The 22,662-nt window shown below is 43.4% G+C and overlaps 1 protein-coding gene across 1 annotated transcript; it reads right to left on the bottom strand.

The window, feature by feature from the left end:
• Positions 1-927: 927 nt before the first annotated feature.
• Positions 928-20,041, bottom strand: LOC125882924 (protein FAM180A). Its single transcript, XM_049566920.1, has 3 exons — positions 19,825-20,041; positions 2,934-3,031; positions 928-2,668 (listed from the first exon to the last, which is right to left on the bottom strand). The coding sequence occupies exons 1-3, from the start codon at positions 19,898-19,900 to the stop codon at positions 2,339-2,341; spliced, it is 504 nt and encodes a 167-aa protein (XP_049422877.1). The 5' UTR covers positions 19,901-20,041; the 3' UTR covers positions 928-2,338.
• Positions 20,042-22,662: the final 2,621 nt, after the last annotated feature.

Below are 22,662 nucleotides of genomic sequence, written 5' to 3'. Positions count from 1 at the left end.
GGTGTTCCAGGCACGTCCCACTGGTAGGAGGCCCCAGGCAGACCCAGAACACGCTGGAGGGATTACATATCTCATCTGGCCTGGGAACACCTTGGCCCCACAACCTGGCTTCAGAAAAGCGGCTGAAAATAGATGGATGGATATACACGAGAGAAAACATACTTATTATATTAAATTCAATTTCTGGAATATATATATGTTCATATCCCCCTAAATCATACACACTGGACCTTTAAGAGAAGGAACTTATTTTTCACAATGATCGACAAAAGTAAAATGAATGGATAACCAATTGAGGTTCTGCCATAACTACATATGTAATAATATTCAGGCTGGATTGAGCACAGCATAACTTCTGCATGTTTCACATGACACAGCAAATATTGTGAGCATAGCGCTGAATATACCACGTCAAAGTGGAAAAACATCTGTGAGCATCGAGTGTCTGCTAAGTGTACACCGCATTGTCATTTTTCAGACATGAGACCCACTTGCCTACCACTTGGGGTTGTGTAAACACACAGTGCCCAAGACTGCATGTTTGAGTACTGGGACAGCTGCTGAATGCACTTGGTGAGTGTGCTGCTGGTTGATATTTGTCCCACAAAGCATTGCATATTGCATAAAGGGCGCTCCCTTTGTGCGATGCTGCAGAATAAAGGTGCTGTGTGTAACTCTGGAGAAAGGTCGTCAAAAACTATCGCTTTGGGCTGGTAGTCGGATCAAACCCCACATCAAAGTGTCAGTATTTGACGACCTGAGATGAGACTGTTGTTCTCCAGAGTTAGTTACTGCACTTTTGAGTAAACTGTGGATAGTGCTGAGACCTATGGATGAGACAGTTTCAGGAAGATAATGGAAAACAAAGATGATGATTTCTTGTATACTGTATCAATTAGTACATACTGTATAGAAATAGTAGGCTATGTAGGCTATAAGGATGGGACAATGTAAGATCGAGTCACTATAATGAGCACAGCTTGCGATGTGGAGGATCCACCTGTTGGTTCCTGGTGTGCTGGTCAGCTACAGCAGCACCGGAGGGAGAGTTAGATAAGCATAAGAACAGGACTGTGTGCCGGTGTTGATCTGCAGTCGTAGGGGATGTGAATGGAAACACATCCAACATATACTAACATCAGCCACACATGTCGATCACCAGGATGTGGATCCTCATCCCACTGCTTTCAGGCAGCAGTAAGCAGGATTTATACTTCTGCGTCAAATTGACGCCGTACCTACGTACCTACCCCCCACACCCAGAAATGTATCTATACATCTTGGCGCACAGACCTCCTGTCTATCTTTGTAAGCTGAAACCATTTCCCTCAGTGGAAACAAAGCTTTTATTTACTTTAATTTCACAGATAAGAAACAATAAATTGTGAAGACAATAAAGCCTCCACAAAAATAGCATTTTAAGTCTTGTGTGTGATTTATCCTGGCTTCATATGAGCAGAGGAAATCTCCGCTTGTCACTAGGCTAATTTATACAATGTAAAATGCCATAGGCTTGTGCTAATAACGTTAGCATGTTATATTTGTTTGGAAAACGTGTTTAGTATAAGACAGTTGTTTTCTTGTCAGTGAACCTTTTGAGCTGTAATGCAGCCGAATTTTGTAAAATTACCTTTGTTAAATGTTGCTGTTGTCCCTGGCTTCATATGAGTAGAGGAAAAGTCCGCTAGCCGCTAAGCTAATTTATACAATGTAAGCATGTGGGGAAAATGTGTCCAGCAAGTGTTCTGTCTGTGAAACATGCGAGTAGTAGCTGCTGCTGTAACTGCAGAGTGACAGAGACACTTGGCACACAATGGCGTAGGCCACGTGCGTAGGCTACCGTGTAGGCTCTGTATAGAGCGTAACATTACATTACAGTAATGTTCCAAAAGTAATGCGTTACCCGCAACACTGCCTAACATTAAGTACGTACCTTTACGTCAAGTATGTAAAATGATGACACCATTTGCAAGGGGCAAATTCATTAGCTATTATATGGACCATGGTGTGAGGATACATTGATATATGATGCCATTTCACATAGTGAAGTGTGTCTTCTCTGTGATGCAATAAAATTTTTCTCATATTTACAAAATATAAGCTGAAGTGATTCCAGTATGTTTTATTTTCATTTTGAGAGTTATAAGCAGAATAATGTTGCAACAATATCATCAACTGGAATCATTTTGGCCAAAATAATCTTGACAGTTGTGTCTAGAGTGTGTATATAACTGCAAACACAGTCTGAGCGAAGAGCTGCAGGGTAAAAGTCAGATATGTGTGAACATGAGCAAGTGAAATCAACACAAAAATGTCTTTTTGGAAAAAAGATTCTTTCTCAAGACGGTCTGAGGTCCTTCTGAACGGCTCTGAACAGCTGTACCACAGCATCCATCCACGCCTCCCTCTGCTGCTGACTGCTGACTCGAACCACCGTCTGAGTGGCGTACACCAGGGTCAGCACCGTCCTCTCAAAGTCCTGCCAGCTCAGAGGCTGCCGGCGCTGGGCGAGCTCCGCCGTCAGACGACGAATGTCAGAGAGCCTCTTGGGCAGGATGTCCTCACAGATGACCTCCAGCTTCTCCACGCACCTCAGGGAGGCCAGCTCCTCGTCTGGGATCAGCATGTCAAGCTCTTCACCTTGGATCTGCATCCCAGCGAGCAGGATCTGAGAGACACAGGTCCATCAAGACAACTTTTTATTGACCTCTTTGTGAATATGAATACATGTTACTTTCATTGTCAGGAGAGGTTTGGGTAAACACATACTTCTCATCTCTGCACATGATTAGCAGGACAGCAGCGGTACATGGTGTTTTCATTTTTCCACAGAAAAAGATGTGACTTGGACCAGTCTTTTATAAATTCTTAACATATTTAAAGCAAAGCACTGAGCCTTTAACTATTTCAGCACCCACAGAATCCAAACTGACCTCAAACAGCAGGTTGACATCCTCCACAGAGCGCTGGAACGTGGGGTTGATCAGCGAATACGTTCCACGCTTTATCCTATATGCAGATGGATACAGAGCTAGAACACACAAGTACAGGAAATTGGATTAGAAGATCTTCCTCGTGCTCAAGAAATTAGGCACCGCATTATCCGACATTAATGCATGTGGGTGGCCCAGAGGTCGAGTAAACACAGATACATTACTGCTCAAATATTATGCAGGTGAGATGGAATCTGGATCCAGCTGGGCAGAGGGTAATTGGTCTTCAACCTGAGCCACGGACGCTCCGATATTTACAAGTGGTGGTGGCCGGTGCATCCAGAGGTGAGATATATTCGCGCTCACAGAGGGGGCAGGTGCTGCTGACCTCATTTGGTCAGATTTCAAAGTGTCGGGCCATATGTGTAGCAGAGCAGGAACCACGTAATCTGAGGAGTCCAGATAGGACTGGAATGAGAACCCTCGCTCTCAGCCAGTGTGCTGTGGCCACATCTCTATGATAAAATACCATGAAATCCATATTTTACCGGAGGTGATAACCAGAAGCAATTCCACATGGTCACACACCTCTGATCCAGGGGAAGTAACTAAATACATTTACTTAAGTATTTAGTGTGAGTATTCTGTGTTTTAACTCACTACATTTAATAGCTGTAGTTACTTTGCAAGAAAATAAACGTATTAATAAGAATATGATTCATTCAGATATGATTCATAGAGTTTAGTCTTAAAGCAGTATTAAAGGAATAGGTTGACAGTTCGGGAAATGTGCTTATTCGCTTACTTTCCAAGAGCTGAAAAGATTAATGTACCTCTCATATGTGTCCGATCAAGATGACACTACAGCCAGCAGACACTTAGCTTAGCACAAAGACTGGAAATGGAGAAACAGCTGGACTTCTTTTTGTTCTCTAATACTTCAACGGACAGTTCATCTCCAAATCCAAAATACATATTTTCAAGCAGGAACTAATTTCTTTTTACTGAACTACACCCACCAACCATATCACCACGCAGAAGGAAGTGCACGTGATATAACCACAACCTCTTAACATTACATTACATGGTGGCGCAACACATTTCATCATCAAATACATCATCGAATACCCATGCTTGGTCAATGGCCCTTCACATCAAATACGGTGCACTAGGTTCCCCTTCAGCGTCAGTTTTGGACGATCAGGGACAGCGTGTCAGTTTACGCTTGTTACTTCCATTTTCACAGGAATTATACCATTTTTGCTCATTAAATGCACACAGTGTCTTTTCAAATAAACTTAGAACAAAGGTTTAGGTTAACTTCCTAAGGTTTAGGTAACAAAAATACATCATGGTTTGGCTTATAATAATTACAGTTGTTACTAATATCATGCAAAATCACTGTAAAAGGTGAGTGTACCAGGAGGTAATGATCCACAGGTGAGAGGCATAAGCTTGATGAGGTGGGCATGGTGGACTGGCAGGAGTGGGAAGTGTGTGGACAGGTGATTGGCTGGCAGGTAGGTGTGGAAAACTACTGAATGAGCAGAGGAGATGGCCTATATGGCAGGTAAAAAGTGCCCACTGTGACAATCACTAGTGTAGTATAATACAAAAACTAGCATACTATGTTGATATTCTAATAACTCAACTGACATTTGGTGTCACAGAGCAGATGAACAGCAGGCTCCTGGGTGAAAGTCCGGTGTATGTGGACTTTCTTGCTCTTTCTACTATGGCAGTTGCCTGGAGCTTCAAAACTGCTGCCTCCGCATTTTGTAGTGCTGTTAAGGGTGCCTCTGTGCATCGGTATCTGACGCCAAGGGCTCACTGACCAAGCCTTAGTATGGATGAGACCGGGTTGGGTGGCAACATGGTTTGGTTCACACACTAACCCCCAAATTCCACCAGATGCGTGTTGTTTGCGTCTGTGCTCTGGAACGGCAGCGTAGCCGATACGTTTCAATTCTAGTCAATGTGTGTGCTTCCACCGGCTGCGGCTGTGCTGCGTTCCGGCTCCGTCACAGCTGTGGCGGGGTGGAGCCCTCCGCAACAGATACGCAGGACTTCTATTTTTGCTGGATGCCGGAGCACAACGCAGCAATTCAGCACAGAGCGGATCGTGCGGGGCAGGAAGTTGCGCAGAGAAACAAAATAAAACATCCGGTTAATTTTCAAAATAAAATACACAGTGTTCACGGCGGATCATGTTTCCCTGCACTACACCTTAAAAACTATATAATGGGCAGAGGCAGGCCTGAAGTCAACAGGTCAGAGGTTTTCAGACGTCATTTCACCCCGTTGACACCATGGACGAGGAGATATTAATCATGGAGGTGCACCAAGATGTCTTCCGGCGGAGCTGCACCGCTCCGCACAGCAGCCGGTGGGTGTTGACGGATGGTGGAGCATGCAGCGGATAACCAGCGTTGCTGTTCCGCAACGGACACGCATCCAGTGGAATTCCGGCGTAAAACTCTGGGTTAGGTTGATTAAAAAAAGTGTTTTTGGTTAAAACAACTATGTTTATACATAAGTATGTCATAAAGTGACATAAATGAGAGATTAGAGAGATTAGTGCTAGGTTAACTAGCAGCAGATGCATGCTTCCTTCTTCAAGGTGAAACGTTTGGCAGGTTTAGTTTGGTAGAAAGAAAATGTTTCTGGATTTCTGTAAAGAGACATTGCTGTTGAGTTTTTCAAATGTATTTTTTTGGCACTTTGAACACCACAGGCTGAGTGCCATCTAGTTCCATTATATTGGAGAGAAGGCAGACATCTCTACAGCTGATATCTCCAACACTCTGCAACTCACACCAAAGTAATCAAGACGATGATAACTTGCACTGCAGGTAAGAGGAAGAATGTGTTTTTGATTTTGAGGTGAACTGTCCCTTTAAAGGATTTAACTACATCACTCATCTTATCCCTGTAATCAAGTGGCATTGTCTCTGAAAATAACTGAAATTCAGTGCTGTAAACTCTAAAAATTAAACCTAAAGTTAGATTTTTTTGTAGCTTTGAGCTTCTCAAAGAGACGTCTTTTAGTTCACTGGCTAAATTCTCTAAATTCTTAATGAAATCTGGAGGGCATCGGCGTCCAAGGAATGATTTATGAACTAGCAACACCATATTTGCGTTCTCATTTTCTCTTAACAGCCCTGTGTGATAGTGAGCAGATATTCCCACTGGTAATGGAAGGTCTAAGAGAGGTCAAGTCTAAACAAGGCTGGAATAATAAAGCAGAGGGGGTCACACAAGGATGCAGAGTTACCCCATCTGCATTTTCCATACTGTTTATAATACTGCTGCCCAGACTCTTTAAATGTGTTCATATAACAACGCCCTCTATTGTAAGAGCCTCCAAGACCAACTTGATATCTGTGCTTCACGAGAGTGAAGTGAAAAGCAAAGCTGATTAAAACTGAAAGGGGATTCACAGCAAAATGAAGTAAGTTAAACCTTCCTTTGAGCTCCTCCAGACATCTCGCTCTTTTTTTCCACCGCTTCGCATATGCTGTTGCCATCCCTGGCTGGACGTGTAAGCCAACACACAGATCACACACACACAGATCTTAATGAGGTATACAGTATGAACACTGGGCTCCATTTGAATTCGGATCCAATCCTCCTCCTACCCTACAGCGGCATCTACGGTGCGCTGCCTCGCCAATTCTGCTGTAATGATCAGCCCCGCTGCCCGGAGCCTCGCTGGCCAGATACATTTAGGCTTTATAGCATTTGTGAGGCCAGCCAAAGCCACATGCACTGGCTGATCTCCACATGTACCTGCTTCCTGCTTGGGTGACTGCCAGTCTCAGCTCCGGCTTTGCTTTCAGCCACCATCCAGAATGTAAAGAATATCTGCAGCTCTGTGTTCCAGAGTTAAAATAATAAAACCAGCCAATTTGGCACATCTGTGCAATCCTCAACATATTGTCTCAAACCTTTCACCTCGCAAGTCTGCACTGGGGTCAAAAGTCCACGGTCTCCCAGTGCAATCCCCCAAAAACCAGCCAGCAAAACAAAGTCTGTAAATCCTTTTTCCCCCTGCATCGTCTACATGAATGGAATAGTTTGCTATTTGAGGAAATATGTTTATTTGCTGTTTTGCCAAAATTTAGATGAGTACATTGATTCCAGTCTCATGTCACAGCCAGTTAGCTTAGTCTAGCATTAACAAGGCTGAACAGCCAACCTGGCTCCGTCCAAGGTTGCAAAATACAGCAACCAGCACCTCAAAAGTTCATAAATTATCATATTAAATCTTGTTTGTTTAGTCCATACAAAATTAAAGAAAAGTAAAAATGACATGCTGCCATACTTTACTGCTTTCCCCGAATTACTATTTCTTGGCCTGGTGTATGGTTTGCCTGGAACAATATAATATAATATAATATAATATAGTATTAATTAGTGATTTTAGGTACTCATAAGCAATGTGATTTTCTTGCAACTTGTCACATTTTACCACTTGGGCAGAAGCCCTGGAGTCACTATAATGATGCTGGGGGCAGCCTTTTGGGTCGCTAAAAACACACCTAACTTTCAGTGGTAAAACATGGCTGGAAAGGTAGCAGCATGTCTGGAAAAAACACCCAGCTTTCAGTGATAAAAAAAATGTGGGTGGAACAGTAATGGTATGTCACGATAAAACACCTGGCTTTAAGGTGCACAAACACGGAAGGAAAGGCAGCAGCATATTGCTAAGAAAACACCTGGCTTTTACTGCTAAAAACATGGCTGGAAAAGCAGCGCATGTCAATAAAAAATGCCTCACTTGTAGTGCTAACAACATGGCTGGAAAAGCAGCTGCATGACGCTAAAAGCACCTAGCTTGTAGTGCTAACAACATTGCTGGAAAAGCAGCACATGTCATCAGAAAACACCTAGCTTGTAGTGCTAACAACATGGCTTGAAAAGCTGCATGATGCTAAAAAACACCTAGCTTGTAGTGCTAAAAATATGGCTGGAAAAGCAGCTGCATGTCGTTAGAAAACACCTAGCTTGTAGTGCTAACAACATGGCTTGAAAAGCTGCATGATGCTAAAAAACACCTAGCTTGTAGTGCTAAAAACATGGCTGGAAAAGCAGCACTTGTCACTTAAAAATACCTAGCTTGTAGTGCTAAAAATATGGCTGGAAAAGCAGCTGCATGTCGTTAGAAAACACCTAGCTTGCAGTGCTAACAACATGGCTGGAAAAGCAGCTGCATGACGCTAAAAAACATCCGGCCTTGAGGCGCATGAATGTGGCTGAAAACGCAGTGGTGTCACTAAAACAGCTAGTTTTAGTGATAAAAGCGCAGCTGGAAAAGCAGTGGTGTGTTACTAAAAAACACCTGACTTTGAGGTGCACAAAGTCGGCCAGAAAGGTAGTGGTGTGTCGATAAAAAACACCTCGGTTTAAGTGGCACAACTGATGGTTTTATTTTTTTTTTTTTGGACTCAAACATGAGTCTCCTGGGTCAAAGTCCTGTGCTTGTTGGACCCATCCACCTCCCCTTCTACCCACCCTAGATGGACTTACGTGCTGTTTAAACTAGGTTCTTTGCTCTGAGCATCTAATAATGACATGGATGGGTTTACATTGGAGTTGGTGGAAAGCCTGGTGCGTCCCACATAGATGCAACAGGGTGCCCCACTGCCCAAGTGATATAATTTATGCAGAGACTTGTCTGAGGAAATGAAACCACACGCTCTGTGGCAGAGGCCGCACAAGGTGCTTTCACACCTGTCCTGTTTGGTTTGGTTCAATTAAACGCAAGTTTGTTTGCCCCCTGAAGACACCCTTACTCTCATTTTCTTCATGTTATATCCATACAGTACTTGTTTCAAGACCTCCACAATGACTGTCAAATCTAAGGCTGCCTTCACAACTGTGGTTTGGTTTATTTGGTCCGCACCAGAGGGACAAAATAATACGTTGTGGCATTTTAAATGAAAACAAACCAAGAGGAGTGAACATGAAGTTCTACAGACTGACAGGTGACTCTTTGATTGGACAGTCAAAGCATTTGTCACCCTGCATCATCCACACCCACTGAGCAATCAAATTCCAGTGACCAACAGATGTTTATACAGCAGCACTTTAATGCTTCTTAAGTGATCAGATTTATGTTCTTTGGTGTCACAAAGAGCTCACAGGGTTACGAAAAATGACTAACATAGAGACAAGATGAAAAGAAGGCGTCTTGAACAATCATGTTTCAGGCTTCATACTGTAGGGATCATTGTCACACACTTTTTCAAGTACATGGACTCGAATACAAAGATGGCAGTTTGACTGATGTGTATATGTGTTACCATGGTTACAAGTATGCATTAGCATAACTGGTTCTATGGGATATACATGGCCTTTATCAGGATTATGAGATCGTGGACAGATTCTACCCTCAGCAGATGGATTTAATATTGGTTTAGCTGTTCTGCTGTCATAAAATCCTGTGGTCGGTTTGTTTTCTTTCACACCACAAATGAACCGCACTAGAGGCGGTTTAGAAGCGGACTGGGACCCGTTTCAAGTGGTCGTCTCGGTTCGGTTGTTTGGTCTGCACCATGAGTTTGATTGAACCCGTCCAAACAGTTTAGGTGTGAAAGCACCATCAGAAGAATGACACTTATGTAATTTGAGTGTTACTGCAGAATGTAAATCCTTCCTTAAATTGTTCTAACCCCCCCAACACCAAGGAACAGTACTGCGGATATTTCCCCAATCCCCACATGACGTGCAGCTGTGAGTGCATCACAACTTGTCGGTGAAAATTTACACTCCTCATTGAGTGAGTGACTCCCGAATGCACGATCAGCAGCGGAGGAGGAATGGCTGCACAGTCATATTAGATACTGAAGAGACACTCAAGCTTCAGTGGGGCATTGTCAATGTAAACAAAACAACACCCAGAGGAGAGTGTGCTCATTAGAACAAGGTTTATGTTGTTTAAGGATGGAGGAGCTGCGGGGAAATGACAGCTTGGAGGCCAAGCCCGATGCTGATTTCCATTTGAAATTAATAATCTGTAATTTACATAAAAGTTGCGCACTACTCTTTGTCACTGCTGTATCACAGTAGTGCTTTGGTGTGCAGGAATGTGTGTGTTTTATGCTTCCAGCAGCAGGAAACAGCAGTTTGCAATGAAATGTTATTGCTGGTTCATGCTCACATGGTTGGAGCAACACTGCTGCAGACACAGAAACAGGCGGTGGGTCTTATTACATTTATAAAACTACAAACTAAAAATCCCTGCAAGGAAAGGACAATCAATTCAGTGATGCACATTTATAAGTAAAACAGACATAAAGGATTCAGAGGCAGGCAGGGAGGCTAAAAGTAAAGTTTACTGTGTGATGGTCAGAAACAGGGTTCAGCAACAGGCAGGAATTCAGGGCAGAGAGGCAGAACACAAAGGGCAGAGCAGGCAGGCTGGAGGAAGGCTGAGCTGAGTTACATAACAGGCAAGCTGGCAGGGAACTGAGGGAAAGGGATATGCTGAGGAGCTGATGAGAGGATTGGGAGCAGGTGTGCAGCTGGGTGTGGAGGTCAGGTGATGATGAGGGTTGGGAAACGCTGAGGGCCACTGCAGAGCAGGAAGGAAATGAAGGAATGAGAGCTGAATTAAGCAATTGAAACGACTAAATTTCATCCCAAAATCTGTTTCAATTAAATTTCGAGTCAGTCTTTAGAGAGAGATTTTGTCAGTGGGTGATATTAAAGTTTTAACATGTTGGAGGGATAGTTTGGATCTTTTGAAGTGGGCTGTATGAGGTACTTATGCATAGTTAGTATATTACATACAGTAGAAGTGTGCTGGAGAAAGATAAAAGCTAACGTACTGCTGTGGATGAGAGGAAGGAGCAAAATGTATTTTAGTCATCTATAAAAAACAAGTTTAAGTGGACGCTATATTAAAAATATTTCCGCCACTTTAGGGAAGCTGTTAACAGCTTCAGTTTCCCATTAGGCCCTGACACACCAGGCTGACTGTAAGCCGTGGGTCAATGCTGCGCTGTTGGTGAGCGTCTGTCGACCTAGTTTTTCAGGAGTGCCTCGCACCGCTGGCACTAGTCGACGCCAGTGGACCCTAGTCGGCGGCTTTTTGGCCTATTAAGCATGTTGAATTGGAGGCGAAGAAGGTGGAACCCGTAGGTGAGAGAAATCCCTCTGATTGGCACTTCAGCTCAGTGCAACAGAAGAGAAATGGAAGTGAGGAAAGCACGTGACGCAGTGGAGAAAATGGCTGCCTAGCTGAGTCTCACACAGTGACATCTTTCACTTTTATCTGTCAGCCTCACTCGGAGTCGGTATCTTTTGCCTAATATTTGTCAGGCTGCAGGCAAAGCCACTGGGGAGCTATGTCGGGCAAGCAGAAAGGCACACACTGGACAAATTCTAAAAAAAAGACGGTGTGAGATCAAAACCAATGTTGAACTCTTTAGTAGAAATGGTTCGTAATGTTTGGGTTATTGTTTACCGGCGGTAAATATAACTTCTTCTTTCAACATCGGATTGTGCTAACTGGCTAATTAGTTTCCTGAATTCGTCCCATCGGTCTTCCAGTCTCCCTTTTGGAATGACGAATACAGACTGCCACTGCCTGCTGTAATAGAGAGAAGGATGTGCCAGTTGGCCGGTGGCTGTAGCCTTTGCGCTGTGTTCAAGTGCAACTATTTGACTGAGGATGCTTTCACACCTGCCTCGTTTGGTTTGGTTCAATCAAGTTTGTTTGCCCCCTAAGTGTGATTCATTTGGGCAGGTGTGAACCAAAACAACTGGACCGAGACCTTCTTGAAGAGGTGGTCTCAGTCCGGTTACAAATGATGCGGTTCATTTGTGGTGAGAACGTGTTCCGACCTGGATGTGAACCAACTGCAGTCACATGACACATTGTTTGGGTTAAACATGAGCATGTTACAGTCCTGGAGGATTATTAATGTGCACCTCCTCCTGTACTGCCTTAATATGCACATTCAGCACATCCAATGCATCAAAACATTGTTTTCTAGTTGGAGCCGCGCCTCGTTTTCAAACTGTATGCTTTGACTAAAATGAACAATGACAGCAATATAGTATAGAACATTCCTTAGCTTCCTTGTCAGCATTCCTTCCTGCTTCTGCTGGCTGACATGTACTGTATGTAACACACTGACTATGGAAGGTACCTCATACAACCCCACTACAAAAGATCCAAACTGTCCCTTTAATGCAGGAGAGCCAACAATATATTCCAGCTGACTGAATATCTAATGTATCTCCAGCTTTTCCTGTTGCTCATTCGAAGCCTGTTCATCCCTCATGCTTCCCCTCCCTCCTCCAGCGCTTCAAACAATCAGTGTTTGGACGGGCAGGCTTCCCCCAATGTTATTATGCACAGGCAGGGAACTTGTAATCTCCCGCTAACTGCTTGCAAGGAGATGAGGGAACAACAAAGATCCATTAATTAGCAGGGCTAAATGGTATTCCTGGCTGGAGGGATGTCTTGATGGGAGACAGAGAGAGAGAGCAGGGGGGGAAAACAAACACAAACAAAAAACAAAATGGACGCCTGGATCCCTCCGGCTTCGGTAAAAGGGGGTGAAAAGGACACGGGAGGGGAATAAAATCTTTGCCTCAAGAACACATCTTCTGCTTAGCATTTAAATTCACCTCCAAATGATGTTAAAATCCAAACAAGCTGCACTTTTCTCGCAGCTCACATGCAAAATCTACTATTTACAAAGTAAACACAGGCTTCCCATCAATATTCCTGCTGCAAGGCAAATCTATGAAGCTGCAATAAAGTCACTTAGTATCATCAGGGAAGATGGGATAAGGTTTGACACCATGGATATTACAATACTGGGGAGACTGGTGATGATTTCCACCCACCAAATCCTGTCCATCATAATGACACAGAGGGGATCACTGTGCTTTAGATGAGTTTAAAACTTTAACACCCACATGTCATTTGGGTCTCATCTGCACAAAAAGCTAAAACACATGAACTATTTTAGTCAAACTAAAACTGCTCTCTGCAGGTCAACAGGTTGAGGTTTTGCAATGACCAGAAATATCAACCGAAAAAATGTTGGCATTCTACGCCTCTGCACATTGATGACAAATCTGTGGTGAATGTGCGGTCAGGATTAGGCAAAAAAGCCATTTGGTTAAGGTTAGGAAAAGATGTTTGAGCTTAAAATAGCCCATCTCGTCACCACAACCACAGCTGGAGAAGTCACGAGTCATGTTGTGAAAAAAATGACTGGTCTCAAACAGTGCTGCTGGCAGTCATCTTGCCAAGGTGTCACATCACCAACCATCCCCTCCTGGTAATGATGAGAAACTCTGCTCATGTACATGTAATTTAAACTCCAACATTTCATTTCATTTATTTCATGTGGTTTGGGCAACACACACGTGGTTGTGTTTACAGGAAGGGAACACCAGCCTCCTGGGTAAAAGTCCATGGTAGTTGGACCCATCCACCACCCACCCGCCCTACTTAGACTTTCGCCAGGGTGTCTGCAGATATAACCAAGTTAAATTCAAGACTTTTTAGACCTTTTTAATACCATCTGCTATGAAATTTAAGATCAAACCTTCAATGGAAATAAATACACATTATAAATATATACAGTACAGGCCAAAAGTTTGGACACACCTTCTCATTCAATGCGTTTTCTTTATTTTCATGACTATTTACATTGTAGATTCTCACTGAAGGCATCAAAACTATGAATGAACACATATGGAGTTATGTACTTAACAAAAAAAGGTGAAATAACTGAAAACATGTTTTATATTCTAGTTTCTTCAAAATAGCCACCCTTTGCTCTGATTACTGCTTTGCACACTCTTGGCATTCTCTCCATGAGCTTCAAGAGGTAGTCACCTGAAATGGTTTTCCAACAGTCTTGAAGGAGTTCCCAGAGGTGTTTAGCACTTGTTGGCCCCTTTGCCTTCACTCTGCGGTCCAGCTCACCCCAAACCATCTCGATTGGGTTCAGGTCCGGTGACTGTGGAGGCCAGGTCATCTGCCGCAGCACTCCATCACTCTCCTTCTTGGTCAAATAGCCCTTACACAGCCTGGAGGTGTGTTTGGGGTCATTGTCCTGTTGAAAAATAAATGATCGTCCAACTAAACGCAAACCGGATGGGATGGCATGTCGCTGCAGGATGCTGTGGTAGCCATGCTGGTTCAGTGTGCCTTCAATTTTGAATAAATCCCCAACAGTGTCACCAGCAAAACACCCCCACACCATCACACCTCCTCCTCCATGCTTCACAGTGGGAACCAGGCATGTGGAATCCATCCGTTCACCTTTTCGTCTCACAAAGACACGGCGGTTGGAACCAAAGATCTCAAATTTGGACTCATCAGACCAAAGCACAGATTTCCACTGGTCTAATGTCCATTCCTTGTGTTTCTTGGCCCAAACAAATCTCTCCTGCTTGTTGCCTCTCCTTAGCAGTGGTTTCCTAGCAGCTATTTGACCATGAAGGCCTGATTCGCACAGTCTCCTCTTAACAGTTGTTCTAGAGATGGGTCTGCTGCTAGAACTCTGTGTGGCATTCATCTGGTCTCTGATCTGAGCTGCTGTTAACTTGCGATTTCTGAGGCTGGTGACTCGGATGAACTTATCCTCAGAAGCAGAGGTGACTCTTGGTCTTCCTTTCCTGGGTCGGTCCTCATGTGTGCCAGTTTCGTTGTAGCGCTTGATGGTTTTGCGACTCCACTTGGGGACACATTTAAAGTTTTTGCAATTTTCCGGACTGACTGACCTTCATTTCTTAAAGTAATGATGGCCACTCGTTTTTCTTTAGTTAGCTGATTGGTTCTTGCCATAATATGAATTTTAACAGTTGTCCAATAGGGCTGTTGGCTGTGTATTAACCTGACTTCTGCACAACACAACTGATGGTCCCAACCCCATTGATAAAGCAAAAAATTCCACTAATTAACCCTGATAAGGCACACCTGTGAAGTGGAAACCATTTCAGGTGACTACCTCTTGAAGCTCATGGAGAGAATGCCAAGAGTGTGCAAAGCAGTAATCAGAGCAAAGGGTGGCTATTTTGAAGAAACTAGAATATAAAACATGTTTTCAGTTATTTCACCTTTTTTGTTAAGTACATAACTCCACATGTGTTCATTCATAGTTTTGATGCCTTCAGTGAGAATCTACAATGTAAATAGTCATGAAAATAAAGAAAACGCATTGAATGAGAAGGTGTGTCCAAACTTTTGGCCTGTACTGTATATATATATATATATATATATATATATATATATAAATATATATATATATATAGATATATATCTGGGGGGAGTGGCTAGCATACCTAATGGCAGAGGGTGCCCCAGACTAACATCCAAGAACACAAAATTGAATCCACAGAGTATCTCCATACTGCTCATCCATAGTGATCCAAGTGTGCTGCAGCCCCGACATGAAAAGTTGTTTTAAAAAACATCATATGAACTCTGTTTTTAGCCTCACTGTAGCCTGTAGCTCTGACTGCTTCTCTGTGCTCCACACTCACGTGTGTGCTCCTGCGCAAGACCAACGAAAGTATGAGCTTTGCTTACCCGTGTTTGCATCACGTGACACATGCACCGCAGGGGGAGACAACAGTAACCACAGTAGCTAAAAGATAATTTGCACTACGGTCTTTTAGCAAAGGACAGCCCAACATGTCTGAAGACTCTGAAACTGAGGAGGAACAGCATTTCTTTGTTGAGCCGTATTTGTTTGAGCCCGAGTATACGGGCGGAACTCAGGCTACTGGATCAACCTACTGGAAACCTGGTGGTGTAGTTGTTTCAAACACAAAGCAATGCCAACGGATGAGGAAAGTCTTTGCTGCTCAGACTGGGAATTGGCGATGCCTGCACTTGAGAATCTGGACATCAGGACTGACTAGACTGCTGATCTTCAGAGACCGTGCATCACCGATCACCCTGAGCGCGCACACATGAACGCGGAGCACAGAGAAGCAGTCAGAGCTACAGGCTACAATGAGGCTAAAAACAGAGTTCATATGATGTTTTTCGAAACAACTTTTTATGTCGGGGCTTCAGGATACTTGGATCACTATGGATGACCAGTATGTAGATACTCTGTGGATTCAATTTTGTGTTCTTGGACGTTAGTCTGGGGCACCGTCTGCCATTAGGTGTGCTAGTCGCTCCACCCGCTGATCTCCGCAAGGGATGTGAGGACTCTAAAACTTCACCAGGGCCTCCGTCGGCATGAGGCTGAGTAGATAATGGCTGAATTTTCATTTTTGGGTGCACTATCCCTTTAAGTTTAATGCAAAAACAAAACAAAATCTCATTACTGTCATACATGCTATTGTCACTGGGTCTGTCAGGCTGGAGAAAATAATGTGATCGATAATATTCAAAACACATCGAATCTATACTGAAGACAATTTAAGACTTTGTTAGGCCTTACATTAAGAAAACTTAATTCAAGACATTTTAATACTTTTAAGGACCTGTAGACTAGGGATGGGAACCGAAAGCTGGTTCTTGTTGAGAACTGGCTCCCAGTGTTTTGATTTCTTGGAATTGTTTGCCAATTTTGCAAACGATTCCAGTGTGGTATTGTTTTGATTCTACAGGCAACATGGCACCCAGGCGACTGAAACGCTCAAGAGTTTGGTTGTATTTCACAAAAAAAGATGACAACAGGGCAACTTGCAATGCTTGCAAAGCATCTATTTCATCAAAGGGGGGACATACTAGCAAAATGCAGAAACATTTGTACACACAGCATGCGATTACTTTGCATGAATGTCACATTTTCGATCCGCTCCGGAGTGACCATAACGTGAGTGAATCTCAACCCAGCAGCAGCGGCAGCAGTAGAGTTACTACTAACGTTAACGTTAGCATGTCTTCTGCTGTTTATACTGAAGGTAAAACTCCCCCTGACGCTGCCTATCATGTTAGCGCCATTTGCTTCATTGTAAAACCTTCTATCACGAACCGTTACATGAATCCCTTTTCATGCATTACATTTAGATGACCATGATGAGAGACAGAGTCTGACTGGCTCAGAGGCTGGCAGTACTCCTTTGGCTCATGTCCACCTCTAGCTTCTCTTTTCACCGAGGCAGGGAAGAGTAAAATGACCCAGGCCAGAATAGACGAATGTCACCGAGCAGTGACTAGGTTTGTGGTGAAAGGCTTGCACCCATTTGCCACGGTAGATGCCCCTGATTTTTGGTCGGTGAATTTGTTCAGTTGTAAGTCAGAGAATGTCAGAGTTGCATGTTTTCCTCTAACCAGATTAGTTCTGTTTCATTCATTCCCATTACATATTTTAGATATATAGATTTTGAGATATAAAACAAAGTTGATGCTAATCGACCTGTTTGTTCTCCTTTCTTCCCAAATGAGAATCGATAAAGAACCCAAACGTTAAGCAGAATCGAAAATGGAATCGGAATCGGAAAAATCTTATCAATTCCCATCCCTACTGTAGACACCCTGTTTTGCCCCCTTAACTTATGTTGTTGTCCCACCGTGTTTCCCCCCGATGCCAATAACTGAAACTGGCTGCGTATAACGCCAAAGTGAAAGGGCAGCTTTTTTCACCTGTCTAATGCCGGGAGTCACTACACAAGCACTAGTAATCAACGTCTTTGTAATGAGACAGAGTTAATTAAACTGTTAGTCCAGGGAAGTCCTACATACAGTAATGCTGGGTGGTAACAGACAAAATTTTCCCCTGAAATTTGGGGACTGAAAATTTGTTTCAATTTAATACATAGTTTAAAGTTACACAGGACATTTTTTTTCAAAGACAACCTAAACCAAACCATTTTTTACATCTGAAAACCAATGCACATGTATGTAGTGTTGTTGATGGATTCAGGTCCAAATTTTGACATTTTAGTACAAGTATTTGAATTCTACATACTGTGTTATGAATATGGATAGCAGCTGGTTGCCTGTGTGGGTACTTTTTTCACCATTCAGAGGCATTTTTTTTTTATTTCCAGGGTAGAGACACTTCTGCCAAAACTCCAGAGTTTACATACTCTTTAAAGACTCATGCCATACCTGTTTTACTGACTCAGTGCCTTTTCACTGTTTTCAACAGGCCAAAAAATGTTTCAAAGCTGCCCTACTTAATATATGTCATGCATTTTATATGGATCAAATGACTTGTAATGTGTCAATGGTCACTTGTGGCAACAAACCCACTAAGAATTACCACCAGACATTGCAGTTTCTGCTCTTTGATCTAAGTTTTAACATCTTTCAGCTCTTTGTTTTGGTTCTGCTCCACTGTCAACACTGTTTTACCCCCGTGAGTTCCTTCTTCTCTAACAGTTATTTAACTTTTGTTCGCTTTACCCTCTTTCAATTGATAAGCGTCACAACAAGGAGTCATGAAGTAGTGACTGAGGAGAGTCAAATTGCTGTGGAGTTTCTGTTTGGAGCGCTTGCATATTTTTTAAATTTTTTTAATTTTTTATATACTTTATTAATCCCCCTGAGGGGAAATTCAATTTTTTTTCACTCTGTTGTCATTAACACACAGGTCTGAAATACACACACATGCACAAACAGGACCTATACATGCACAAAGTGGAGAGATGTCAGAGTGAGGGGGCTACTTTGGTCAGGTGCCCCGAGCAGTTGGGGGGTTCATTGCCTTGCTCAAGGGCACCCAGGCAGTGCCCAGAAGGTGAACTGGAACCTCTCCAGCCACCAGTCCACACCCCGCATTTGGTCCGAACAGGGACTTGAACTGGCGACCCTCCAGTTCCCAACCCAAGTCCCTATGGACTGAGCTACTATTTAATAAAAATACCAATATTTGGCGTCAGTATATCGTTAGTGTACCACAAGAGAAAGTAATGTGATATATAATCCTACCCCTGACGTCACTGTTGCGATTACAGCTTGTTTTGATGCCCCCAAGTGGCCAAAAAAATCAGACAAAGTGAATGGCAAACTCCCAGGCCAACACAAAAAGTGCCAAAAACTGCAATTCTTTGAATGGCCACTTGGGGCTGGCTCCAAAAGTGAGTCAATACCCATAAAGCCCCATGTTTAAATGTCCAACTTTACAGCAGAAATAAACATGTTTACAGCCTGGTACAAAAAACAGTTTTGGCCTCCATAGCTAATTTCCTCATTCATGACAATTGTACGGGGGGTGAATTTTTATATAACTCACCCGCTCACATTTTTTTAAGGCTTAAAGTCATGCATAATTATAATATAATTTGAGTCCTTGGCTTCTCGGTCAGATCCACCCCTCACACCTCCACAGTGCCAGCCTCCTGCTCAAATATGGTCACTTCTGGCTCCAAAAACCAAGATGGCGAAGACCGAAATGCTGAACTCAGGGCTTCAAAACAGGAGTCCGCAAACCAATGGGCAATGTCCATTATTTTTAAAGAGGTCAATATATATCCAAAAAACAGTTTTACCGTAAAACTCTGAGACATACAAACAAACAATAGAACTGTTAATAGTCAGAGGTTAATAAAACCCTGTCAGTGGCCCTGTCTCTCCTGCAGCATCATGTGACTTATCAAAAGATTTTAAGCTATGTGAGTGTTGAGAAAGGAATTTCCTCAGTGAGTGGATCCAGTAACAACAGACCAGTCACTTTTCACTGGAAAATGAACGGGTGATGTCCTACGTGTCGAAATGCTCCTGATAACTCCGGGACATAAACACATTCTTTCACAGACACACACACACAGAAGCAAAGATCAGGAATGTTTGTTTCCATTTTCTAACAGGCTGATAATAAATCCTAAATAAGGATGCAAATCACTGAGTCTACTGGATCATTCACGTCAGCTCTTTGCATGATGTTGACACAGTGGCCTGTGAAAGATGATAGAGATATAATGTATGCATGGAGTCTGTGAGTCCACCTACCTTTCCTGTGGTGCTGAGTGGCTGCCAGGTACATGGACAGGTAAACAGTGATGAGCAGCGCCCACCACTGCGTCATGTCGATCCTCACACACAGATCTACACACACACACAACTCTCTTCCCGTCTCGATGTGTCTCCCTCAGGGGATAAACATCACAACAGTGGATGAAAATGCTCCGACTGCTGAGTTTCGGCATTTCATGCGCACCAGTTTCATATGCACTTCCATCCACTGCCACCTCCCTCCATCCATCCTCTCTCCCTCTTTTTCTTTTTTTTTCTGTGTGTGTGAGTGTGTGTGTTCTCCGCTCAGGCCTGGCCGCCTGGGCTCTCATCTGGAAATCATCAGGATTTGGAGAACGCCTGCCCTCTTGGCTGGACTGTTCTCACAGCTACTGGCTGACTGCTTGACTGGCTGATTGGTTCAGTTACTGTGCGACTCTCCAACTGACTGGATAAATAGGTGACGGACTAACTGGGCTATTGATTGACTGAGCATATTGGCATCCTATGAGCCAGAACCAAAGCACTACAAGAGATGGATGGGCTCCTTAGAAAAGAGCTCTGGCTTGATCAAGCGTCACCATTATCTCAATAGATGATTCCGGTTTCTTTCAATTGGGAACATAGAAACATTGCTATGATGGCGTCAGACGAAACAAGAAACAAGCAGTCAGGTGATGTGACAGATTTACCTCTTTGATTGAAGGTAAAACTTAATGTGACTGCATCCGAAATGTCAGCAATAATTTCTCATTGCACTGGAAAACGGTCTTGTTCATGAGTGAGGGTAGAATAGAGCACGAGATGGATCGGCAGTTTGGTGCGGCTTCTGCAGTGATGCGGACACTGTGCCAGACCGTCGTGGTGAAGAGGGAGCTGAGCCAGAAGGCAAAGCTTTCGATTTACTGGTCCATCTATGTCCCAACCCTCACCTATGGTCATGAACTCTGGGTAGTGACCGAAAGAATGAGATGGCGGATACAAGCGGCCGAAATGAGTTTCCTCCGTGGGGTGTCTGGGCTCAGCCTTAGAGATAGGGTGAGGAGCTCGGGCATCTGGAGGGAGCTTGGAGTAGAGCTGCTGCTCGTTTGTGTCAAAAGGGGTCAGTTGAGGTGGTTCAGGCATCTGATCAGGATCCTCCTGGGTGCCTCCTGCTGGAGGTGTTTTGGGCACGTCCAACTTGTAAGAGGCCCCAGGGCAGACCCAGAACACACTGGAGGGGATTACATATCACATGTGGCCTGGGAACGCCTTGGGGTCCCCCAGGAGGAGCTGGAAAACATTGTTGGGGAGAGGGATGTCTGGGGTGCTTTGCTTGGCCTGCTGCCCCTGCGACTCCAGATAAGCAGATGAAAATGGATGGATGGATGGATGGACTGGGAAACTGTGAGCACACAACTTAAAGTATGGTAGTTGCCCAAGTTGGTCTGTAAACTGTGATGGATGTTACAAGGGACAGTTTGGGTAGTAATTTAAATGTTGACCTGTGTTTTCAATTCTATTTTTTTTTTTTTTATAATTTTCTGGGTGTTTTCTTGCCTTTACTGACAGGACAGCTGAAGACTGACAGGAGAGGTGGGGGAGAGAAGGGGATGACACACAATGAAGGGCCGTGGGCCACTGCAAATGACTCAGCCTATAATGAGGTGCACACTCTACTAGGTGAGCTAGAGCTTGCCCCAGTTCTAAATATTCTAATATCAGGAATGGTCAGCTCTAGGCATTGTCAGTTGGTTGGTCCTCCACTTTCGTCCAGACCACATACTTTATAAAACAATGGATGTGGTATCACTCATTGGTTTGACTTGCAGACCTGTCACTTAAAGTTAACATGACCTTAATTATACATGACCTCGAGCTGCCGTGCACTGGCTTTGGAAGCTGCTGTGGCCACTGAGAGCTGTAGGCATTTGATTCTGCGGTGAACTGAAACCAAACTAAAAGTTGGGGATAAACTGGGGACAAAGTGCAGCCAGGCAATTGGTAAACAGAGTCTTGTGACTCCTGTGACATGTTGATTGTTTGAGCTAGATTCCCTTCTTTGTGAAACACATGAACACACCTCCTGGCTGCAGAAAAATGTAAATACTGTGGTGAGCCACACATTAGCCCAGCCCGTTCTCACCCTCAACTCGTCAAATACAGCTGATTTGTCAGTGAACTCTGCATCAATACCTGACACAGATAAGTACCTTTCATGGTGGTATGATATGCACTGGGCACTGGCTATTTCTGACATTACCAGCAACAACTGAAGTTGTCAAATTCCACTGCTTTGTCACTGGATATTGGCGTTAGATACTGACGCACCGAGACACTTGTTGCGGTGGTGTGATACACATAAAGTTGCTGGCAACTACTGTAGTATATGCAAACAAGTGCCTATAAGGTGGGTGGGAGGGAAGATGGATGTAGGTGGATGGGTCTAAAAACTACAGATACAAAGACAATTTCTTTCTTTCTTTCTTTTCTTTCTTTCTTATTATGTAGTATTTATATTCTTACGTATTCTCTTGTGTCTTTTTGTGTGTGTTTTTACTTGCTGTGCAACTAATTGCTCTCCAGGGACAAAGTAAAGTTGAAATTGAAGACAGGACTTTCACCCAGGAGCCCACTGTTTGTTTCCCGTATGAAACCAAAAGTCAATGAAGTTATTTTAATAACTTAGTGTGATAGTATGTGTAGCATTTTACACAAGTAACATGTTACATGATGTGACATGTTAGCAAGAACCATACTTAACTTAAATCAAACTGTGGTGCTGTTTTCTGAATCTAACCATGGATTTTTGTTACTTAACCTGGTGGAAACAAACGTAAAATGAGGCGTTTTACC

Source organism: Epinephelus fuscoguttatus, linkage group LG22 (genome assembly GCF_011397635.1).
Source record: "Epinephelus fuscoguttatus linkage group LG22, E.fuscoguttatus.final_Chr_v1".
Lineage (NCBI taxonomy): Eukaryota > Metazoa > Chordata > Actinopteri > Perciformes > Serranidae > Epinephelus > Epinephelus fuscoguttatus.
Note: the sequence above shows the minus strand (reverse complement) of the source record. Positions and strands in the feature narration are given on the sequence as shown.

Excerpts from the sequence above, each read along its gene's own strand:
- LOC125882924 (XM_049566920.1), bottom strand. The coding sequence starts at position 19,900 with ATGACGCAGTGGTGGGCGCTGCTCATCACTGTTTACCTGTCCATGTAC. Across the intron at positions 3,032-19,824 it reads CACTCAGCACCACAGGAAAG|CTCTGTATCCATCTGCATAT; the intron begins GTAGGTGGACTC and ends TGTGTGTTCTAG. Across the intron at positions 2,669-2,933 it reads ATGTCAACCTGCTGTTTGAG|ATCCTGCTCGCTGGGATGCA; the intron begins GTCAGTTTGGAT and ends TGTGTCTCTCAG.